This window comes from Oncorhynchus gorbuscha, linkage group LG08 (genome assembly GCF_021184085.1).
Source record: "Oncorhynchus gorbuscha isolate QuinsamMale2020 ecotype Even-year linkage group LG08, OgorEven_v1.0, whole genome shotgun sequence".
NCBI lineage: Eukaryota > Metazoa > Chordata > Actinopteri > Salmoniformes > Salmonidae > Oncorhynchus > Oncorhynchus gorbuscha.
In genome coordinates, this window is record NC_060180.1 from 12,839,226 (window position 1) to 12,861,777 (window position 22,552).

Here is a 22,552-nt window from a genome sequence, read left to right on the forward strand (position 1 = left end):
TAGGGAGATGGCATTGAGTTGGCAGTGAGTTGGTAGGGAGATGGCATTGAGTTGGCAGTTGGTAGGGAGATGGCATTGAGTTGGCAGTGAGTTGGTAGGGAGATGGCATTGAGTTGGCAGTGCGTTGGTAGGGAGATGGCATTGAGTTGGCAGTGAGTTGGCAGTGAGTTGGTAGTGAGATGGCATTGAGTTGGCAGTGAGATGGCAGTGAGTTGGCAGTGGGTTGGTAGTGAGATGGCATTGAGTTGGCAGTGAGTTGGTAGGGAGCTGGCATTGAGTTGGTAGGGAGATGGCATTGAGTTGGCAGTCAGTTGGTAGGGAGATGGCATTGAGTTGGCATTGAGTTGGTAGGGAGCTGGCATTGAGTTGGCAGTGAGTTGGCAGTGAGTTGGTAGTGAGATGGCATTGAGTTGGCAGTGAGTTGGTAGGGAGCTGGCATTGAATTGGTAGGGAGATGTCATTGAGTTGGCAGTGTGTTGGTAGGGAGATGGCATTGAGTTGGTAGGGAGATGGCATTGAGTTGGCAGTGAGTTGGTAGGGAGATGGCATTGAGTTGGCATTGAGTTGGTAGGGAGCTGGCATTGAGTTGGCAGTGAGTTGGCAGTGAGTTGGTAGTGAGATGGCATTGAGTTGGCAGTGAGTTGGTAGGGAGCTGGCATTGAGTTGGTAGGGAGATGGCATTGAGTTGGCAGTGAGTTGGTAGGGAGATGGCATTGAGTTGGCATTGAGTTGGTAGGGAGATGGCATTGAGTTAGCAGTGAGTTGGTAGTGAGAAGGCATTGAGTTGGTAGTGAGATGGCATTGAGTTGGCAGTGAGTTGGTAGGGAGAAGGCATTGAGTTGGTAGTGAGATGGCATTGAGTTGGCAGTGAGTTGGCAGTGAGTTGGTAGTGAGATGGCATTGAGTTGGCATTGAGTTGGTAGGGATATGGCATTGAGTTGGTAGGGAGATGGCATTGAGTTGGCAGTGAGTTGGTAGGGAGATGGCATTGAGTTGGCATTGAGTTGGTAGGGAGATGGCATTGAGTTAGCAGTGAGTTGGTAGTGAGAAGGCATTGAGTTGGTAGTGAGATGGCATTGAGTTGGTAGGGAGATGAATTGGCAGTGAGTTGGTAGGGAGAAGGCATTGAGTTGGTAGTGAGATGGCATTGAGTTGGCAGTGAGTTGGCAGTGAGTTGGTAGTGAGATGGCATTGAGTTGGCATTGAGTTGGTAGGGAGATGGCATTGAGTTGGTAGTGAGATGGTAGGGAGATGGCATTGAGTTGGTAGTGAGTTGGTAGGGAGATGGCATTGAGTTGGTAGGGAGATGGCATTGAGTTGGCAGTGAGTTGGTAGGGAGATGGCATTGAGTTGGCATTGAGTTGGTAGGGAGATGGCATTGAGTTGGCAGTGAGTTGGTAGGGAGCTGGCATTGAGTTGGTAGGGATTGAGTTGGCATTGAGTTGGTAGGGAGAAGTGAGTTGGTAGAGGAGATGGCATTGAGTTGGCAGTGAGTTGGTAGGGAGATGGCATTGAGTTGGCAGTGAGTTGGTAGGGAGATGGCATTGAGTTGGCAGTGAGTTGGTAGGGAGATGGCATTGAGTTGGCAGTGCGTTGGTAGGGAGATGGCATTGAGTTGGAAAGTGAGTTGGTAGGGAGATGGCATTGAGTTGGCAGTGAGTTGGTAGGGAGATGGCATTGAGTTGGCATTGAGTTGGTAGGGAGATGGCATTGAGTTAGCAGTGAGTTGGTAGGGAGATGGCATTGAGTTGGTAGTGAGATGGCATTGAGTTGGCAGTGAGTTGGCAGTGAGTTGGTAGTGAGATGGCATTGAGTTGGCATTGAGTTGGTAGGGAGATGGCATTGAGTTGGTAGTGAGATGGTAGGGAGATGGCATTGAGTTGGTAGTGAGTTGGTAGGGAGATGGCATTGAGTTGGTAGGGAGATGGCATTGAGTTGGTAGTGAGTTGGTAGGGAGATGGCAGTGAGTTGGCATTGAGTTGGTAGGGAGATGGCATTGAGTTGGCAGTGAGTTGGTAGGGAGATGGCATTGAGTTGGTAGGGAGATGGCATTGAGTTGGCAGTGAGTTGGTAGGGAGATGGCATTGAGTTGGCAGTGAGTTGGTAGGGAGATGGCAGTGAGTTGGTAGGGAGATGGCATTGAGTTGGCAGTGAGTTGGTAGGGAGAAGGCATTGAGTTGGCAGTGAGTTGATAGGGAGATGGCATTGAGTTGGCAGTGAGTTGGTAGGGAGATGGCATTGAGTTGGCAGTGAGTTGGTAGGGAGATGGCATTGAGTTGGCAGTGAGTTGGTAGGGAGATGGCATTGAGTTGGCAGTGAGTTGGTAGGGAGATGGCATTGAGTTGGTAGGGAGAAGGCACTTACCAGTAATGTTACCACTTTGACCGTCACTCCTTGCATGCCGTTTTCTATACGACTCTCCTTTAGACTACCGTTCAGCCCACGAGTTGAGTCCCAAGTTGCCAACTGAGAGAGAGAGGGAAAGTGAGGCGAGAAGGGAGAGGGAGTGTCAGTAATATAATTAAACAATCTATTATCTTCAGTGAAAACACAAATTGGTGTGTGATGACAAATCTAATCACCGTAGTTGGCACACATGACTCACTCACTTTTAAGAAGCACGTCGAACTGGCCATACAAATAGATGAGCTGGTCACCAAGGCAACAAGAGCTGCCTCTAGCATAGTAACAGGGTCCTCTATCTAAATGCTACATCAGTCGCACAGCTTGCAACCATACTGAGGGAGTACGGACTGAGCAACTTATCATGGCAATAGATGCTGATTGCTAGAGTTGGTGGTGATGACATTGATGATGATAATGATGATGGGAATGGAGATAATGATGTAGACATTGACGGTGGTGCCAACGACAATGCACTGCAAGGGTTACAAATAAAACAGAAACATTAGTATGTTCATCTGAGAAAAAAATACAACATCTGCTGTGTGTTAAAGTTATTTCTCAAATATTTTATGGAAACAAATCCTTGTCCTTCAATGTGATTCAGCTAGTGCAACTCAATGTATTATGCAACTAATACAACGACGTGAATGTCAGTTTGACAGAATGACAGCCAATGAAAGCAGATAACACACATCCCATTGGTTTAACCACCTCACCGAATCCCAATCCCCTCACGAATTTCAACCCTCCCTCTATTCTGGCTACCTTTGCACCTCACTGGGGAAGTAGAAGTTGTCTTTACTGTTAAGTTCTTAATCACAGTAGCTAGCTGGACAAAGAACTGACAGCTCTTTGGTAGCAGCCCAGGGACCAAGCTGACAGGACAAGAGAGCTGGCCTCAGGCCAGACACCAGGACTGTATCTACACAGAGCATAGCTCAGTCTTCCATATGCAGCATGCCCTCTCTCATGGCCGTCCTGCTGCCTACAACCTATTACAATAATGGTGGGCTGAATGTTTCAAAACTAATAGAAAACACTCTTCTTATAAGCTTGTTTCAAATCATGTTTACAAAAAATGTTATTTGGTTTGTTGGGTTTGTTCCAATCACATACTTTCTTCCACTTTCTATCAGACCAGGACATTTAAATTAATTTATTAACTCATTACAGTAAAACTTAATTTCACACAGTTAATCCCTTTTAGCACTATTCCCAGTAGTCCACTATTCACACAAACCCATTAATACAAAAGGTCAGTTAAGACCTTGGGAGTCTTTGTTCTGTGCCAATAAAAGAGATCATTCCCTGCTTTAATATGACACACAATCGTACACTGTGGTGTTGTCTATTGTCTGGATGGTGTAAAATCCTGTGCAACAGAGTGGACCTCCCAGTGCAGGAGACCTTACAACTTCCATTCACAACAAAGGACTTCAGTAACCCTGGAGAGGAGAACAAGAAAGAGGAATGGGAGATCAAAACTCTTAGCCATGGGTTATTTTAAGACTTGGGTATTTCATCACAAGCCCAACTCTAAACTTTGAACGCTGATAGCGTTATGAAATATTGAGTGCTCCCTCGCTCATTTCCTGTTTCTTTTTCTCTCAAATTGAACATGATTTGTTGGGTTTGAAAGAGCGAGAAAAAAAGACGAAGGAAAAAACATATTTGCGTAGTTTGAAAAGACAGGTTTTTCATGCTGTGTATACAGTGCATTCGGAAAGTATTCAGACCCCTTGACTTTTTCCACATTTTCTTAGGTTGTAGACTTGTTCTAGAGAATTTTTAAAAATCATCAATCTATGCACAATACCCCTATAATGACAAAGCAAATACGGGTTTTTAGAAATGTTTGCTAATTTATTAAAAATAAGAAACTGAAATATCACATTTACATAAGCATTCATAACCTTTACTCAGTACATTGTTGAAGCACCTTTGGCAGCGATTACAGCCTCCAGTCTTCTTGGGTATGATGCTACAAGCTTGGCACACCTGTATATGGGAAGTTTCTCCCATTCTTCTCTGCAGATCATCTCAAGCTCTGTCAGGTTGGATGGGGAGAGTCCCTGCACGGCTTTTTTTCAGGTCTCTCCAGAGATGTTCGATCGGGTGCAAGTCCGGGCTCTGGCTGGGCCACTCAAGGACATGCAGAGACTTGTCTTGGCTGTGTGTTTAGGGTCGTTGTCCTGTTGGAAGTTGAACCTTCGTCCCAGTCTGAGGTCCTGAGTGCTCTGGAGCAGGTTTTCATCAAGGATCACTCTGTACTTTGCTCTGTTCATCTTTGCCTCGATCCTGACTAGTCTCCCAGTCCCTTCCTCTGAAAAACATCCCCACAGCATGATGCTGCCACCAACATGCTTCACCATAGGGATGGTGCCAGGTTTCCTACAGACATGACACTTGGCATTCAGGCCAAAGAGTTCAATCTTGGTTTCATCAGACCAGAGAATATTGTCTGAGAGTCTTTAGGTGCCTTTTGGCAAACTCCAAGCAGGCTGTCATGCGTCTTTTACTGAGGAGTGGCTTCTGTCTGGCCACTCTACCATAAAGGCCTAATTGGTGGAGTGCTGCAGAGATGGTTGTCCTTCTGAAAGATTCTCCTATCCCCAATCGGGTTCTCCGTCACCACCCTGACCAACCCCCATCTCCCTCTATTGCTCAGGAAGAGTCTTGGTGGTTGCAAACTTCTTTCATCTAAGAATGATGGAGGCCACTGTGTTCTTGGGGACCTTCAATGCTGCCAACATTTTTGGTACTCTTCCCTGTGCCTCGACACAAACCTATCTCAGACAAAACGCTCTACAGACAATTCCTTCGACCTCATGGCTTGGTTTTTCTCTGACATACACTGTCAATTGTGGGACTTTTTATAGAGAGTTGTGTGCCTTTCCAAATCAAGTTCCAATAAATTTATGTTACCACAGGTGGACTAATCAACTTATAGAAACATCTCAAGGATGATCAATGGAAACAGGATGCACCTGAGCTGAATTTTGAGTCTCATAGCAAAAGGTCTGAATACTTATGTAAATAAGGTATCTGTTTTTTATTTGTAATAAATTTGCAAAAAAAATCTAAAAACCTGTTTTTACTTTGTCATTATGGGATATTGTGTGAAGATTGCTGAGATTATTTTTTTAATAAGGTTGTAACGTAACAAAATGTGGAAAAGGTCCATTGGTCTGAATACTTCCCGAAGGCACTGTATACTGTATCAGTGGTTGTGGAAAGCATGGTAAGAATGTTTCAATGAAAGTATACTTTGGGTAAACACATTTGTTTATATATGCCCACTGTGCAGTGTACAAAGCAGGATCAATGCCAGTAATGTGGATTCTGTGAGAAGCCTTTGTCTATCATATACCGCCAATGTAAGCCTAAACAGAAACATCTAGCGATCAATGTCAATACATTCAGGACAGAACATACTCTGTGAGTGTACAAACACTACTGTATGTCCAAATAGAAACGACAGACAAAAGGATAGTGATGATCTGATGTTCCTTTATCCCTCAAAACTCCGTTCTCATGGTCCAGCCTCGGCTTCTTCTTGAAGACCTTCAGATTATGCTGCAAAACAGGGGACTCTCTTACTCATACTTAATCACTGTACAAAGAAAGTCTGATTGGTTCTCTGACTTCCAAAGACAGTGTAATGATCTTTCTGTGTTTCTATAGGGAATTCATTTGGTGTGTGGGTGGGATATTAGACATTTTAGTCATTATCCAGAGAGACATATAGGAGCAATTAGGGTTAAGTGCCTTGCTCGGGGGCACATCAACAGATTTTCCACCTAGTCGGCTCAGGGATGGTTATTGGCCTAACGCTCATAATCGCTAAGCTACATGCCAGAAAGCAACATTCGGTTGTCTTCTAAACTCTAACTTTAAGCATCAGCTGTCACAGCAGCTTACCGATCACTGTACCTGTACACAGCCAATCACACCCAACTACCTCATCCCCATATTGTTATTTATCTTCTTGCTCTTTTGCACCCCAGTATCTCTACTTGCACATCATCATCTGCACATCTATCACTCCAGTGTTAATGCTAAATTATAATTATTTTGCCTCTATGGCTTATTTATTGCCTTACATCCCTACTCTTCTACATTTGCACACTCTGTACATATATATTTTTCTATTGTGTTATTGACTGTACGTTTGTTTATGTGTAACTCTGTGTTGTTGTTTTGTTGCCCTGCTTTGCTTATCTTGGCCAGGTCGCAGTTGAAAATGAGAACTTGTTCTCAACTGGCCTCCCTGGTTAAATAAAGGTGAAATAATTGTAAAAAATGTAATTAAAAAGTATGATGATGATGATCAGCTTATCTTTGCACCTGGTCAATGTCTATTACAATCTAGTCTAACACGTCCGTATTCATTTGGTCCTTGTGTGTGTGCTTGTGTGTTTGTGTGTGTGTCTGTGCTTGTGTGTGCTTGTGTGTGTGTGTGTGTGTGTGTGTGTGTGTGTGTGTGTGTGTGTGTGTGTGTGTGTGTGTGTGTGTGTGTGTGTGTGTGTGTGTGTGTGTGTGTGTGTGTGTGTGTGTGTGTGTGTGTGTGTGTGTGTGTGTGTGTGTGTGTGTGTGCGCACGCTAAATGTCACTGCTTTCTCCCTGCTTCACATGGGGCTATTTTCCCCATGAGTGGGCAGGTCCTCTGGGTACCACAGAGAAGTCTCTCCAGGCCCTTTACTAAAGACTTCTTCGACACAAAGCTCCGCATACAAAGGTCATACAAAAGAACACAACCATGTCCTTTGTGACATGCAGATAACACATGAAGGAGACAAGAACACTACAAGATGTACTGTAATGTCTAAAACTATTTTCAATAGATTTGTTTATTTGTAACACTTTACAATACATTTAGAGTGCACTTGCATGCCCGCGTGTGTCTTAGTGCAGAGATCAACACAGCTTTGTGTCACGCTCTGAACGTAGTTCCTTTTTTATGTCTCTATTTTGGTTTGGTCGGGGCGTGAGTTGGGGTGGGCATTCTATGTTGTTTTTCTATGTTTTCTTTTCTATGTGTTTGGCCTGGTATGGTTCCCAATCAGAGGCACCTGTCTATCGTTGTTTCTGATTGAGAACCATACTTGGGTAGCCATTTCCCACCTGGTGTTTGTGGGTAGTTGTTTCCTGTTTTGTTTGTTTCTATTTTCATCTCTTACATTCACTTTGTTATTTTGTATTTTCGTGTTCTGTGAATATAAATAATCATGGACACTTACCACGCTGCGTTTTGGTCCGATCCTTCCTACTCATCATCCCATAAAGACGAAGATCGTTACAGAACTACTCACCACCAACGGACCAAGCAGCAGCGTGGTAAGGAGGAGCAGAGGATGATGGACTCCTGGACTTGGGAGGAGATATTGGACGGTAAGGGACCCTCGAGTCCCTTACCGGAATATCGCCGCCCAAAAGCTGAACTGGAGGCGGCGAAAGCAGAGAGGCGGTGATATGAGGTAAGGCAGCGCAGCAGGCACGAGAGGCAGCCCCCCCCCCAAAAAAATTTGGGGGGGCCAACTCCCCGTGCTTACCGGAAGCAACGTGCCCCCCGCAAGTGCCATGGGAGAGTACGCATCCAGCCAGGGCGGATTGTGCCAGCCCAGCGTGTTTGGTCTCCGGTGGGCCGTTTTGGCCCAGGGTATCCTGTCTCTGATTGAGAACCATACTTAGGTAGCCTTTTCCCACCTGGTGATTGTGGGTAGTTGTTTCCTGTTTTGTGTTTTCACCTTTCAGGTCTGTTTCGATTTTCATCTCTTACATTCACTTTGTTATTTTGTATTTTCGTGTTCTGTGAATATAAATAATCATGGACACTTATCACGCTGCATTTTGGTCCGATCCTTCCTACTCCTCATCCGATGAAGACGAAGATCGTTACACTTTGACCGAGCATGATTTTCTCTCCATATAGGATTGTATTTCAAGAAAAGCTCTGACGAATGCCTTGAGGCTGATACGTAAAGCTTAATGAAGAGCAGTTATACTAGCAAGAGTAGTGTGCGGGTTTCTTATTTTTTCTCATCTTATTCAACTGTTACCATGCACCTGCAACGAAGGTTACTCAGATGTGCGATTGCCTTTTGAATTAAGAAAAGTAGAGAAACACAAATTAATAAATTACTAAGGATTTTGTCATGTTCTTCTTCTTGGAAAGGAAATGCTGCTGTGACGACTATAGTTTATGACAGCTATTGACACTGATATGGTAACTGCAGGCTTATCTAGTTTATAACTATCCATAACAGAACTCCACAACACTGAACTATGCAAAGGATGTCAAAACACCTTACACTCAAAACTACATAATGATCTTCAGCATCAGTTCCAAGTTGGCAAGGGAATATACTGTTCATTTTCACAGTCCCCTCCAAAAGGCCTCATTAAAACAGTTTTGCCTTGTTTGAGCAATTTCCACCATCAGCACCAAAAGCCTGATGTTTACATATCGACATCCCCATCACACCACCAAGATCCTAATTTACCACAAAATTCTTACTCCCTCGTAGTATGCCGTGCAGTGTGTATGTATGTGTGCGTAGAGAGGTCTTTCTGAATATTTTTAGTCCCATGGTTACCTTTGTGTCCCTTAACTGGGATAAAACGATGGGGCGGGGTCTGAAGCTTTACCCCACTCCCCCTGGAATATATGATAAACAATCTTAGCGTACAAAATGACATTTTAAAGAGCTCCAAAGCAGAGACAGGCAGATGTGGTGCCTGTCTGTCATTCTAGCCTCCCACGAGCTTCCACTACTCTATCTCTGCGTTAGATGGTAATAGAGAATAAGAGAGGGAAGGAATGCGAGAGAGAGAAAGAGAGGGTGGTAAAGAGAGATTACCTATCGACTTCCCTGCGAAGATTACATCGCTCAGAGAAGAGCCAATGAGGGTCATGGCATATGGCTAGGATGGAAGTCCTATGTTACCTAAGGGACTTCTTTCTCTTACACTCACTCTCTCTTTTCATCTGTTTCTCTTCCTGTCTATTTCTATCTGTGTATGATATGTATTCAGGAGGAATAACAGACAACTGAATAGCTTTTTAAATGAGAAACATGAGTAGGAACTCATTAACTAAATCTGCTGACTGAACCAAGAACCACAACATACATCGCTCAGCAGCACTGAGCGATTGCTAGAGGAAACTAAGTGTACATATAGCAACTAGGAAATAGTATTTCACTCTTCATTTGGTTCAGACCCCAATAGTTACTTCAACTGAGAGGCATCAGGTCATTGAAACAATGGATTGAATGCAGATACATGATGATGTAGGAGAGGTAACCGAGAGGACCATAAAAGTAACATGATAATGTCCTTAGATCCTACCCAATATTATTTTCCAAAGTGAGACTGTTGTTAGTGATGTCCGACATGAGAAAGCTGAATCAGTCCCACACTCATCACCAGGGGCCTCTTTACCAATATTGTGTAGAAACTATTTTAAAATACTACTTGTGAATGGAATTTAGAATTTTGTATCAAACATTCCTGTGAGCGTCACACCCACACAGGCAAGAGATAACCATTGTTAAATACCAATTGTTCTCAGCCTTGGTGCTCTGTGCGCAACCTTGGCTATTTGCATTTCAAAACACCCCTACTTAATAATTTATGCTAGAAATCCTCCCTTTAAACCATGTGGGGAATATACAACGCCTTACGATGAAATACAAAGTTGCAAACAAAAAAAGGCAGATTTTGCTGATCTGCAGAATGAACAAATTGCGCGTACCACCTGGCCACATTGCCACCACGTTCAACAGCGCCATTTGCAATCTTTTGCACATCACATAGCCTATCACCTGCACATTAAGAGTGGCCTGTTCTGTTGAACTCGTTTTGGGATGGTGCTCTTAGGGTGATGTTGGTGTCGTCTATTGCTCCGTTCATATTTGGATGGCGAAGAAACTCCTCTGGACTTGGTGTATGGTAATTTACAGTTCTTTTTCTGATGATTGCATCCAAAACATTGGCTAATCGAGGGCTGTGAGATGCCGACCGGCAAACCCCCCGCTAAAAAGTGCCCTTTGTGGAGATCACTTGGATGTGCACCGGAATGGCATGTGCTTGCCTTTTTAAAGTAGGTCTTAAACCCTCGCAAAAATCATAGTAGATTGGTTTTGGGAAGCAATATCTGATGAGCCAATCTATACTTTCTGCAAAAAAAGTCTCACCTGTCTCTAAAAACCCTCTCTCTGTGAAATGCAGAGTGTGCCAAATCTTCCAACCGAGCGAGATCAGCCTCTCATTCGATATCCCATTATCTCAGTCTTTTATAGTGGTGTTTCACTTTCACATGTGCCTCTAATTTAACACATACTGTACTTTATATGGATTATTATTGTAAGAAATACACTGATGTGGTCAAATGATATGACTGTCAAGGTATGTTGCATGAATTCACAATGGAAATACAATGAATTTGAAATATTATTACACTTTTACTCTTTACATTTTCAAAATATACAGTGCATTTGAAAAGTATTCAGACTTTTTCCACATTTTGGTATGTTACAGCGGTATTCTAAAATTGATTAAATCGTTTTTTCCCCCTCATAAATCTACACACAATACCACATAATAACAAAAGCAAAAACAGTTTTTTAGACATTTTTGCAAATGTATTAAAAATACAAAACTGAAATATCAAATTTACATAAGTATTCAGACCCTTTACCCAGTACTTTATTGAAGCACTTTGGCAGCGATTACAGCGTCAAGTCCTCCTGGGTATGACGCTACAAGCTTGGCACACCTTTATTTGGGGAGTTTCTCCCATTCTTCTCTGCAGATCCTCTCAAGCTCTGTCAGGTTGGATGGGTGTCGCTGCATAGCTATTTTCAGGTCTCTCCAGAGATGTTTGATTGGGTTCAAGTCCGTGTGTCTTTCTATATCTTGTCCAATCAATTGGATTTACCACAGGTGGACCCCAATCAAGTTGCAGAAACATCTCAAGGATGATCAATGGAAACAGGAAACACCTAAGCCAAATTTAGAGTCTCATAGCAAAGGGACTGAATACTTACGTAAATAAGTTTTAATTTTTTAAATTTTTATACATTTGCAAACATTTCTAAAAACTTGTTTTCGCTTTGTCATTGTGGGGTATTGTATTTGATCCATTTTACAATGAGAGAGTAACGAAACAACATTTGGAAAAAGTCAAGGGGTCTGAATCATTTCTGAATGCACTGTATTTACCCCATCCTACGCTTGACAAGTCATTCCCTATTCCACCACTTTGCACTGTGAGTGCGTTTGGTCATGGCTGTGTATGCATTTATGCACATTCTCATGCAAACGTTCATATTCATAAATCTCACACTTTGCATGGAAATTATCCTACGCATGTTTTACGTACAAATGATTGCCTACACAAGATTGACAAATGAGGCCCCAGGAACATATGAACAGGCCATTAAAGGGGAAAGAGGAGAGCTACTTGTGTTTGTGTCTATTGTCCCCAGTAAATGGTCATGCTGCTAGAGGAAGGCAGACAGGAATACTGATAATGAACAACAACACTGAATGCATCTGGCATACCATTAGCTGACCCTCCAGTGCCCTGCCTCTAATGATTTCAAGAAACCAGTGTTCCAGTGTTTGTGTGTTCTCTGCATGCTGTCTCTTATGTGTCTGTACCTGTTTTTCAGCACAGGTAGTGTCCTCATCTGACCATGTGTGTAGTATGCATGTAACAATAATAATAATAATTGATTACATTTGCAAAGCGCATTTCATTATACAGAATAATCTCAAAAGTGCATTAAATAGAAATCCGTATATATTTTTTTCCTATACTGTGTGTGTGTGTGTGTGTGTGTGTGTGTGTGTGTGTGTGTGTGTGTGTGTGTGTGTGTGTGTGTGTGTGTGTGTGTGTGTGTGTGTGTGTGTGTGTGTGTGTGTGTGTGTGTGTGTGTGTGTGTGTGTGTGTGTGTGTGTGTGTGTGTGTGTGTGTGTGTGTGAGCATGAGTGTGTGTGATTTCCGCATTTTCTAATGGCCATATTATGATGAATTGGCTTCATAACTCCAGTTAGGTTGTCTAGTGATTAAATCTTCATTACAGCGCCCAGTCTCTCCCTGCTCCACATAGATTGCCAGTAAACTAATTTCCTCTTTATTCTGCAGTAATTTTATGACTGAACCAACAGCAAACAACTCTCACAGTACACACAAACAAAGCATACAATTTTCTGGTTAGGGTTAGTTAGTTTTCGCACACCGTCACATCGTTTTATCCCAGTAAAGAGACACAAAGGTAACCATGGGATTGAAAAAAATATTCAGAAAGAGCTACACACACACACACACACACACACACACACACACACACACACACACACACACACACACACACACACACACACACACACACACACACACACACACACACACACACACACACACACACACACACACACACACACACACACACACCTTGACGTTTGGTCTCCAAATGAATGCTGTCTAATTTCCTCTTGTGGCTCTTCCAATGGAGATACTGACCCACTAATGAGTATCAGAAGTAAATCTGTGATAGCTATTGAAACACTGCACTACACTGTATCTGCAGAACATAGTATGTATCTCTTTAAGCTGGTATCGTTGTCTTGGTCTCAGCTCCACTCTATAATAATAATATGCCATTTAGCAGACGCTTTTATCCAAAGCGACTTACAGTCATGTGTGCATACATTCTACGTATGGGTGGTCCCGGGAATCGAACCCACTACCCTGGCGTTACAAGCGCCATGCTCTACCAACTGAGCTACAGAAGGACCACTCTATTGCCTGATGGAGATCTCCAGTAGAGGGTACTCTTCCTCTTGACACTTGACAACTACATTCATACCTCTTGCCTTATTCCACATTTTGCTGTTACAGGCTGAATTCAAAATTCGATTGAAAATGAAATCCAGAAATATCTCATTTACATAAGTACTCACAACCCTGAGTCAATACTTTGTAGAAGCACCTTTGGTAGTGATTACAGCTGTGAGTCTTTCTGGGTAAGTCTCACCTGGATGTTTCCCATTATTATTTTCTAAATTATTCAAGCTCTGTCAAATTGGTTGTTGATCATTGCTTGACAGTCATTTTCAGGTCTTTCCATAGTTTTCATACCAGATTTAAGTCAAAACTGTAACTTGGCCACTCAGGAACATTCACTGTCTTCTTGGAATCTGTGTTTGAAATTCACTGCTCGACTGAGGAACCTTACAGGTAATTGTATGTGTGGGGTACATAGAAGAGGTAGTCATTCAAAAATGATGTTAAACACTATTACTGCACACAGAGTGAGTCCATACAACTTATTATGTGACTTATTAAGCAATTTTTACTCCTGAACTTATTTAGGCTTGCTATAACAAAGGGGTTGAATACTTATTGACTCAAGACACTTCAACTTTTCATTTGTAATTCATTTGTAAAACATTTGAAAAACATAATTCCACTTTGCCATTATGGTGTATTGTGTCTATGCCAACAATCTTAATTGAATACATTTTTAATTCCGGCTATAAAACACAACAAAATGTGTAAAAAGTCAAGCAGTGTGGAAACTTTCTGAAGGCACTGATTGCCTATTTTCTTTCATGAAACGAAACAAAACGTGTCAATATGACAAACAAACTGCGAGTGAAACAGGATGTCTATTTGTATTGTTCAACTTTGACTCACCCGTTTGACATCTTTACCAAACGTCTCACTGTAGCTGGTCCCCAGGATCTCAAACTGGACGTGGGAGTTGGAACCTCCTGCACGGAAGTCCATCATTCCTGTGAGCCCGGTGATCCGTCTCTATGGCAACAACATAATAACAAGGCTATTTTAAGTGGTCTCTAATCAAACAATCAAAAATCAAATGTACTGTATTTTATAAAGCCCTTTTTGCATCAGCAATTGTCACAAAGTGCTTTACAGATACCCAGCCTAAAACCCCAAGCAATGCCTCCCTAGAAGGCAGGAACCTAGGAAAGTTCAACGCTTGAATATGCTTTGAGAAGTCTATAACATGTTCAGCAATCATCTAAGTTGATTGTTGAACATTTCTGTGAAGTACACTACAACACAACCTATGCATTAGTACCAATGGATCAAGAATCATTCAAATGAGGGGGTTTGGCCAGGATACTTTATACACCCGTACTGAACGGCCTATAATATAGCTACTACTAGCTGGACCAAGGTTACCAGCTCAATCCCCATACATAACATTAAGAACCTGATTGTAAGTCAATGATAAGAACATGTGCTGATAAGGACATCTACTGGGTTGCAAAATGACGCGTTTGATTGTCATGCCTTGGTCTTAGTGCGGGGTAGAGGGCCGCTCTATTAGAAGGAACCTACAGTTAATCAGGGACTCCATCGCTCGGGTTGAAGTTAGAGGACTGCCTTTAATGGTAGCAGCGCTAGATCAGGCGAAAGCCTTCGATCGCGTGAATAGATCCTTTTTATTCAGAGTGTTAGGTCGATTAGGATTTGGGGAGAAGTTTATAGGATGGATTTGTACATTATATGTCGGAGCGGGGTGCCGAGTTAGTGTAAATAGTCACTTGGGTGACGTTTTTGACCTCTCGTCTGGGGTCAGGCAGGGGTGCCCACTCTCGGCTCTCCTCTTCGTTCTGTACATGGAGCCTCTGGGGGCTGCCATTAGGGCAGACACAGGGGTGGAAGGCTTGCTGATCCCTGGAAGTGGTGGGCTGCGTGTTAAGATGACGCAGTACGCCGACGACACTTCCTTGCTGTTGTGCAAGGACTTGTGCCTGACAAGGTCCCTTGCCATCTTTGGGGATTTCACCCGAGCGTCGGGAGCAGTTCTGAACCATGCAAAGTCTTCCGTCAAGTTTTGCGGAAGATGGGGCGGTAGAACGGATGTGCCTGGGGGGTTATCTCTCTGTGAGGGGGCCCTGAGGATTCTCGGGGTCCATTTTGAGACCTCCGGCTCAGCGACGCTAAACTGGAACATGCGTATCGCAGTGGTACAGAGGAAGCTAGCAATGTGGAAAGCTACCCATTGCTACCCAATCTACCCATTGCCGGCTTGTCTGAGGAGGCCTCTAGTGAGGCTTGTGTTTCAATTTATGTGGAGTGGCAGGTGCGAGTGGGTCGCCAGGGCACGCATGATCTGTCCCATCGGGGAGGGAGGTAGGGGGGGTACCACATTTCCCCCTCAAGCTGGACACAATTTTTGTTTCTTTCTTGTTAACGGAGCTTGCTCAGCCAGTGATACACCCGTCCGGGTACCTCCTGCGGGTGTTTTTCTCGTATCAGGCGAGAAGCATAATGGTGTGGTCTAACACGGGTCCTCGGGCGGAACAGCTGCCGTGGCACTTTGGTCATGCGGCCAAGTGGCTGCGTGCGCACCCTGAGGTTGAAGTTGCCCGAGTAGGTTTAGATCACAGGCACCTGTACGAGGAGGTCAGAAAGGCAGGGAGTCCGGCGCCTGTAGTGGGCATCTCGGAAGTGGTCTGGGAGGGAGTGCAGGCGCGGGGTCTGGACAACAGGCTCAAGGACCTGATTTGGTTGAGTCTTCATAAGTGTTTGCCGGTACGTTCCATCTTGTACCGGTATAGTTTGGTGCAATCCCCCACCTGTCCAAGATCCTCTTGTGGCAGGGAGGAGACTGTGCGCCATGTCTTTTGGGACTGTGCCTTTGCCGGAGTAGTATGGGCTAGGGCACGGGTGTTGTTAGGTTTGGTAAAGGGGGATTTTGTATTGACGTGGGCCAGGTTAGAGAGGGGTGTAGGGAGAGCGAGAGGGACGGATAGGGACAGGTTTCTGCTCTGGCTTCTCATGAGTCTCTTTAAACGGGGGCTGTGGGAAGCAAGGCAGAACATGGTGAAGGAAAGGATAGTGGTGAACATGGTGAACATGGGGTGGAAGGGATAGTGAGGAGGGTGGAAGGAGATTTGCGGGGGAGGATGAAGAGGGAGGAGAGGAAGTGGGGGCAGCATGCTGCTCGGGAGAGGTGGAAGGGGGGTTTAGGGCTGGGTGTCTTTTAGGTTTGTAAGAGGATAGTTTAGGGACGGGGAGATAGGGAAATGTATTTTGTAGGGTGACGGGGAGCGAAGATGCTTCCCTGAGGTTTTGTTTGGGGTTTATTTTTAGTTTAATTAAAATACCATTATTTGAGTATGTATGTAAATTATGAGTTGTAAAGAATGAATGGTATTGAAGATAATAAATTATTTTTTATAAAATAAAAAAAAGGCTGTAATTAGATTTCACGTTCCGTTTGTTGTTTTGTATTTTGTAATAGTTATTTCATGTATCGTTCCGTTTTCCTTCATTAAAGATCATGAGTAACAACCACGCTGCATTTCGGTCCGACTCTCTTTCGACAAACGAAGAACGACGTTACATTGATGATGTGCAAAGTAAGTGAAAAAGGCTCAGTGATAAAGATGATCGAGGATTAAATGAAAAGGAGGGCTGAGCACGCCCCCATTCTAATCAACAGGGCTGTAGTGGAGCAGATTGAGAGCTTCAAGTTCCTTGGTGCCCACATCACCAACACACTAGAATGGTCCAAACACACAAAGACAGTCGTGAAGAGGGCATGACAAAGCCTATTCCCCCTCAGGATACTGAAAAGATTTGGCATGTGTCCTCAGATCCTCAAAAGGTTATACAGCTGCACCATCGAGAGCATTCCTATTGTTTGCATCACCACTTGGTATGGCAACTGCTCGGCCTCCGACCGCAAGGCACTACAGAGGTAGTACGAACGGCCCAGTACATCACTGGGGTCAAGCTTCCTGCCATCTAGGACCTCTATACCAGGAGGTGTCAGAGGAAGTCCCTAAAAATTGTGAAAGACTCCAGCCACCCTAGTCATAGACTGTTCTCTCTGCTACCGCACAGCAAGCGGAACCGGAGCGCCAAGTCTAGGTCCAAAAGGCTTCTTAACAGTTTTCACAGTACCTGTTCTATTAGGTGCATGTGACAAATAACATTTGATTTGATGGTGCTTGCAATGCCAGGGTGGTGGGTTCAATCCCCATGGGGGACCAATACAATCCAATTAATGCCCCCACTACTGTAAGTCGCTCTGGATAAGAGCTCCTGCTAAATGACTAAATTGGAAGTGAGTGGTTGAGTGAAATTGTGATTAGTCATCATGACTTCAAAAGAGAACCATTATTATTACAATAAGTAATAAAACACTTTTGTTAATTTATAAATTATTAACTTTATGAAGTTTTAAATCACAGCCTCTAAATTGATGTAATCAAGTATATTTTGTTCCAATATTTTGTTAATTTGGATAAACTCAAAAGACGGAATCATTCTGCTTGTATATCTGTTTTCAAAGAGCTCAGATTCATGTGAGAAGAATGCCACATGAGAACGAAAGGAATCCATTTCTATGTAATATGACTTAGTCTGCAATGTCGTGTGGTGCCCTACCTTCTGGATGGTGTCCAGCATAGACCAGCCTCCATTCCAAGGCTTGGTGGACTTCCTCATGCAGTTCAGACTGGCCATGCTATGCCACTTCCTGTCCTCCAGCTTACTGTAGAAGGCGTTGGCCAACATCAGCACACTGTCATACAGGTACAAGCTGGAGACCTGGGGAGAAACAACACATCAAAATATATTCTATGAAAGGTGTTGAGCAGAATCAGCAGTGACACGCAACTATTATCCTAGTTTGAGACTTTGCAGGGAAAAACTCCCAAAACGAGATACTCAAAAGTACTTGTTGAACCGTGTGAAGGTTGACAAGACCAACATAAAAGCGGCTCCTGCCACTGCCCCTGTGAAGTTTTGGGGAAATTAAGTTCTCAGTAGGGAATATACACTTTTCCCAGCATGGCCACAGAATGAAAGGGAGAGACAGACCCATGGTGCTATTCACCTGGGGAGCAGAACACACCCGGTCTGACACTGCAACGACAGCTTTTATGTTACAGACAAGAGATATGAAAGACCACAAGTTTTTTTATGGTAGAAAAATACATGTCTGTTGAAATGCCACAGAGCATTTGTGGTCCAGCTTTTATAACTTGTCTGTAGGAAATTGTGATTGTGATTCATTGAAGGAACACTGGACAAAGACGAGCCCAAACACGTTCCCTGGAATGTTCAGTTGGTATACAAATAGGCGCAATGGATGCCTGAGTCCACAGCATGCTTTCGATATGAGGGACACCAACAATGTAATGTATGAATGGCAGGGAACAGCAACAACATGAGAAATATTTGCTGAATGCCACCATTCCTCAGGCATCCCAGTCACAGACTGTTCTCTCTACTACTGCATGGCAAGCGGTACCGGAGCGCCAAGTCTAGGACCAAAAGGATTTTCAACAGCTTTTACCCCCAATCCACAAGACTCCTGAACAGGTTTTCAAATGGCTACCTGGACTATTTGCATTGTGTCCCCTGCCCCCCAATCCCACTTTTAGGCTGCTGCTACTCTCTGTTTATCATATATGCATAGTCACTTTAACCAGACATTCATGAACATACTACCTCAATTAGCCCGACCAACCGGTGACCCCACACATTGGCTACCCGGACTCTCTGCATGTCCTGCCACCCACCACCTGTCAACCACTCTTTTACGCTACTGCTACTTTCTATTTATCACATATGCATAGTCACTTTAAACATACATGTACATACTCAATCAGCCCGACTAACCTGTGCCTGTATATAGCCTGGCTACTCTTATAGCCTTGCTACTGTATATAGCCTGGCTACTGTTATAGCCTTGCTACTGTATATAGCCTGGCTACTGTTATAGCCTTGCTACTGTATATAGCCTGGCTACTGTTATAGCCTTGCTACTATCTGTCCTAAACAGTGTTCTACACTAGCTATGGAGCCTGCATAGTAAGTCACGGTCACTGCACACTAGATGGAATACAGAGAACATTTCTAAGACATTTGTAATGTTGGAAATCTGTGTGGCTGTGCAGCCCTGTGTAATCTGGTGATGGTGACAGACTGAGGGTTTCAACATTGAAGGAAATGACACCGTGTTAGAATGATGACAGCGTTCAATGTTGTCATGGCGCTGACGGGCAACTCACTCTGGTCGCCCTTCAGTATTGTTTTGGTCATGGTCATGTTTCGTCAGTACGTGGGGTGATATCAGGTGAATGACAAAGTACTCTGTGGAGTTTTCTGATGGTGTGGATATATGGTGTGGCTGACGGTCATTAATAAAATAATCCCAGTCACACTGACCTCCAGGGACTGCAGGTAGCCCTCCTGGGGGTCACAGAGCAGGGAGGAGATGCGGTGGTTGTTCCTCATGCAGCGGATGTTGGTGTCTCTCCACAGAGGGAAGATCTGCCGTATGACGGTCATCCGGCCCAATGAACTGTGGACCAGCTCCATGATTTCCGTGTCACTCACCTCCTGCGGCAAAGAAGAGAGGATGGGGTGGGAGGGTTCATGGTCAAAACCATGAAAAGAAATCTAATAATTTACTAAAACGTTCACACTCTGTAGAAAGTGGTCTAAAACGGTCTATTCACACTTTCATGATAGGACTAGGTACATGGTAACCATAGTGCAGGTATTGATTATAAAGTGAATCTTGTTACCAGTTCGTGTAACAGTTGAGTATTAGTAGGATTAATCAATAGACCATCAATACCAGCAGTACTACACCTGCACCTGTCGACGACACAAGTTGTTCTGCTTCCACGAGCACATCCAATGCTAACATCAGTAATTCTACATTTGTTGTCAGCCCAGCTAGCATGGACACGGGATAGCACCGAACAACAGACAGGGACATTGGACCATCAAAGAGGCGCAAATATGATGAGAACTACATTGATTTGGGGTTCACTTATATTGGGAGTAGTGCCTTTCCTCATCCACAGTGTGTTATATGTGCAAAAGTACTATCTCACAACTCGATGAAACCTTCACTCTTGAAAAATAAGCCACAGGGGTTTTTGGAGCGAGAATTAAGATGACTTCCGAGTCAAAAGCTAAACTAAAGCTTACGAACAATGTCAAATGTGATATAGCGTAGCACCTGAGTGAGTTGGGTGCACAATTACGCAGGTACTTTCCCGAAACGGATGACACAAACAACTGGATTCGTTATCCTTTTCATGCCCTGTCTCCAGTCCACTTACCGATATCTGAACAAGAGAGCCTCATTGAAATTGCAACAAGTGGTTCTGCGAAAATGGAATTTAATCAGAAGCCACTGCCAGATTTCTGGATTGGGCCGCGCTCAGAGTATCCTGCCTTGGCAAATCGCGCTGTTAAGAAACTGATGCTCTTTGCAAACATGTACCTATGTGAGAGTCGATTCCCAGCCCTCACTAGCATGAGGCATAGACTGTGTGTGGAAATGATTTAAGACTGAGAGTCTCTCCAATAGGGCCCAACATTGCAGAGTTATGTACATTCTTTCAAGCACACCCTTCTCATTAACCTGTGGTGAGTTATTCACAATTTTCGAATAACAAATAAAGTTTTATATCGAAGATGACTAAATAAAAAGCAAAATGATTGATTATTATTATATGATTATTTGTGCCGTCGTCCTATAAGAGCTCTTTATCACTTCCCACGAGCCGGGTTGTGACAAACTCACACTCATTCTTATGTTTAATAAATATATTGTGTGTGTGTGGCAGGCTTACAATGATGGCAAAAAACAACATTTGAGAGTGCGCTGACCCTGGTGCTAGAGGGGGTACACAGCTGGAGGTTGAATGTTTTAAGGGGTATGAGACTATAAAAAGTTTGGGAACCACTGCTTTGATCAATTGACAAATAAACATCAACACTCCTTCAATTTCTTAGAATCATAGAGCATACACCAAACAGCTGTGGGTATGAAGGAAACTCATAAGATTCCCGGGACCACCCATACGTAGAATGTATGCACACATGACTGTAAGTCGCTTTGGATAAAAGCGTCTGCTAAATGGCATATATTATTATTATTATAAGTCATGTATGCAGACAGGGGTGATACAGTTATGGGTGAGAGGAATGAGTACAGGGCCAGACAGGGGTGATACAGTTATGGGTGAGAGGAATGAGTACAGAGCCAGACAGGGGTGATACAGTTATGGGTGAGAGGAATGAGTACAGGGCCAGACAGGGGTGTACAGAGGGCCAGACAGGGGTGATACAGGGCCAGACAGTTATGGGTGAGAGGAATGAGTACAGGGCCAGACAGGGGTGATACCGTTATGGGTGAGAGGAATGAGTACAGGGCCAGACAGGGGTGATACAGTTATGGGTGAGAGGAATGAGTACAGGGCCAGACAGGGGTGATACCGTTATGGGTGAGAGGAATGAGTACAGGGCCAGACAGGGGTGATACAGTTATGGGTGAGAGGAATGAGTACAGGGCCAGACAGGGGATGACCTATGAAGGGTCAGATCAATAGTAATGAGAGCCAGAGCAGGACAGCAGTCAATGATTTGCCAATCAACCAGCATTGGGGTCAAACACCACAGTAATGAGGCAACTGACAGTTCAAACGTATTTGTGCTTCTCCGTCTCTCTCTCGCTCTCGATCTGGCCAAGTCAAAATTTTCTCTCTCAGACATCTCCAAGCCTCTGTTTCCCGTTAGCTGTCTCTCTGTCTCGCTTTCTCCCTTTTTTTATTTTTTAACTTTGTGTCGATTTATCTCGCTCTCCTTGGCCTTTTGTTCTCTCTATCTCACCATCCAAGCTCATTCATTCCTTCGAGAAATGCATAACTGTTATGCAACAAGCATACAACCTCATCAATAATTTACTGTGTGTGTACTTTACTGCTTTTAGAAAGATGTACATGTATTTTTATACAGCACAAACACACTACACTATGAGTCATACAAACAGAATTTTGTAGGTGTTAAATGTTTAAGTTTCCTCTTGACAGCCAGTTATCTGTAAACAATGGCTATTCGTGAGGTGCTGTGTTGCATTTATCGGGTGGAATATGCCGCAGGATCCATGGAGGTATGACTTCACGTTCAGGGCCGACCTTCCTGTCCTGACCTGTCAGAACGTTCCACCACCACCACAGGTTACGTCTGTGACATCGCTTGACACTGCAGTGACCTCGATGAAGCCATTTTACTAACAAGACAACAATGACCATAGATTAGGGGTTTTACATAAATGCATGGATC

The 22,552-nt window shown here is 43.8% G+C and overlaps 1 protein-coding gene across 1 annotated transcript in view; it reads right to left on the bottom strand.

The window, feature by feature from the left end:
- Positions 1 to 22,552, bottom strand: part of LOC124041217 (glutamate receptor ionotropic, delta-1-like) — a 379,802-nt gene that overhangs the window by 35,752 nt on the left and 321,498 nt on the right. The window contains exons 6-9 of the mRNA XM_046358554.1: positions 19,637 to 19,810; positions 17,849 to 18,010; positions 14,114 to 14,233; positions 2,365 to 2,466 (exon numbers count right to left, since the gene is read on the bottom strand). Of these exons, the coding sequence (XP_046214510.1) occupies positions 2,365 to 2,466; positions 14,114 to 14,233; positions 17,849 to 18,010; positions 19,637 to 19,810 (558 nt within the window). The remainder of the gene's footprint in view (positions 1 to 2,364; positions 2,467 to 14,113; positions 14,234 to 17,848; positions 18,011 to 19,636; positions 19,811 to 22,552) is intronic.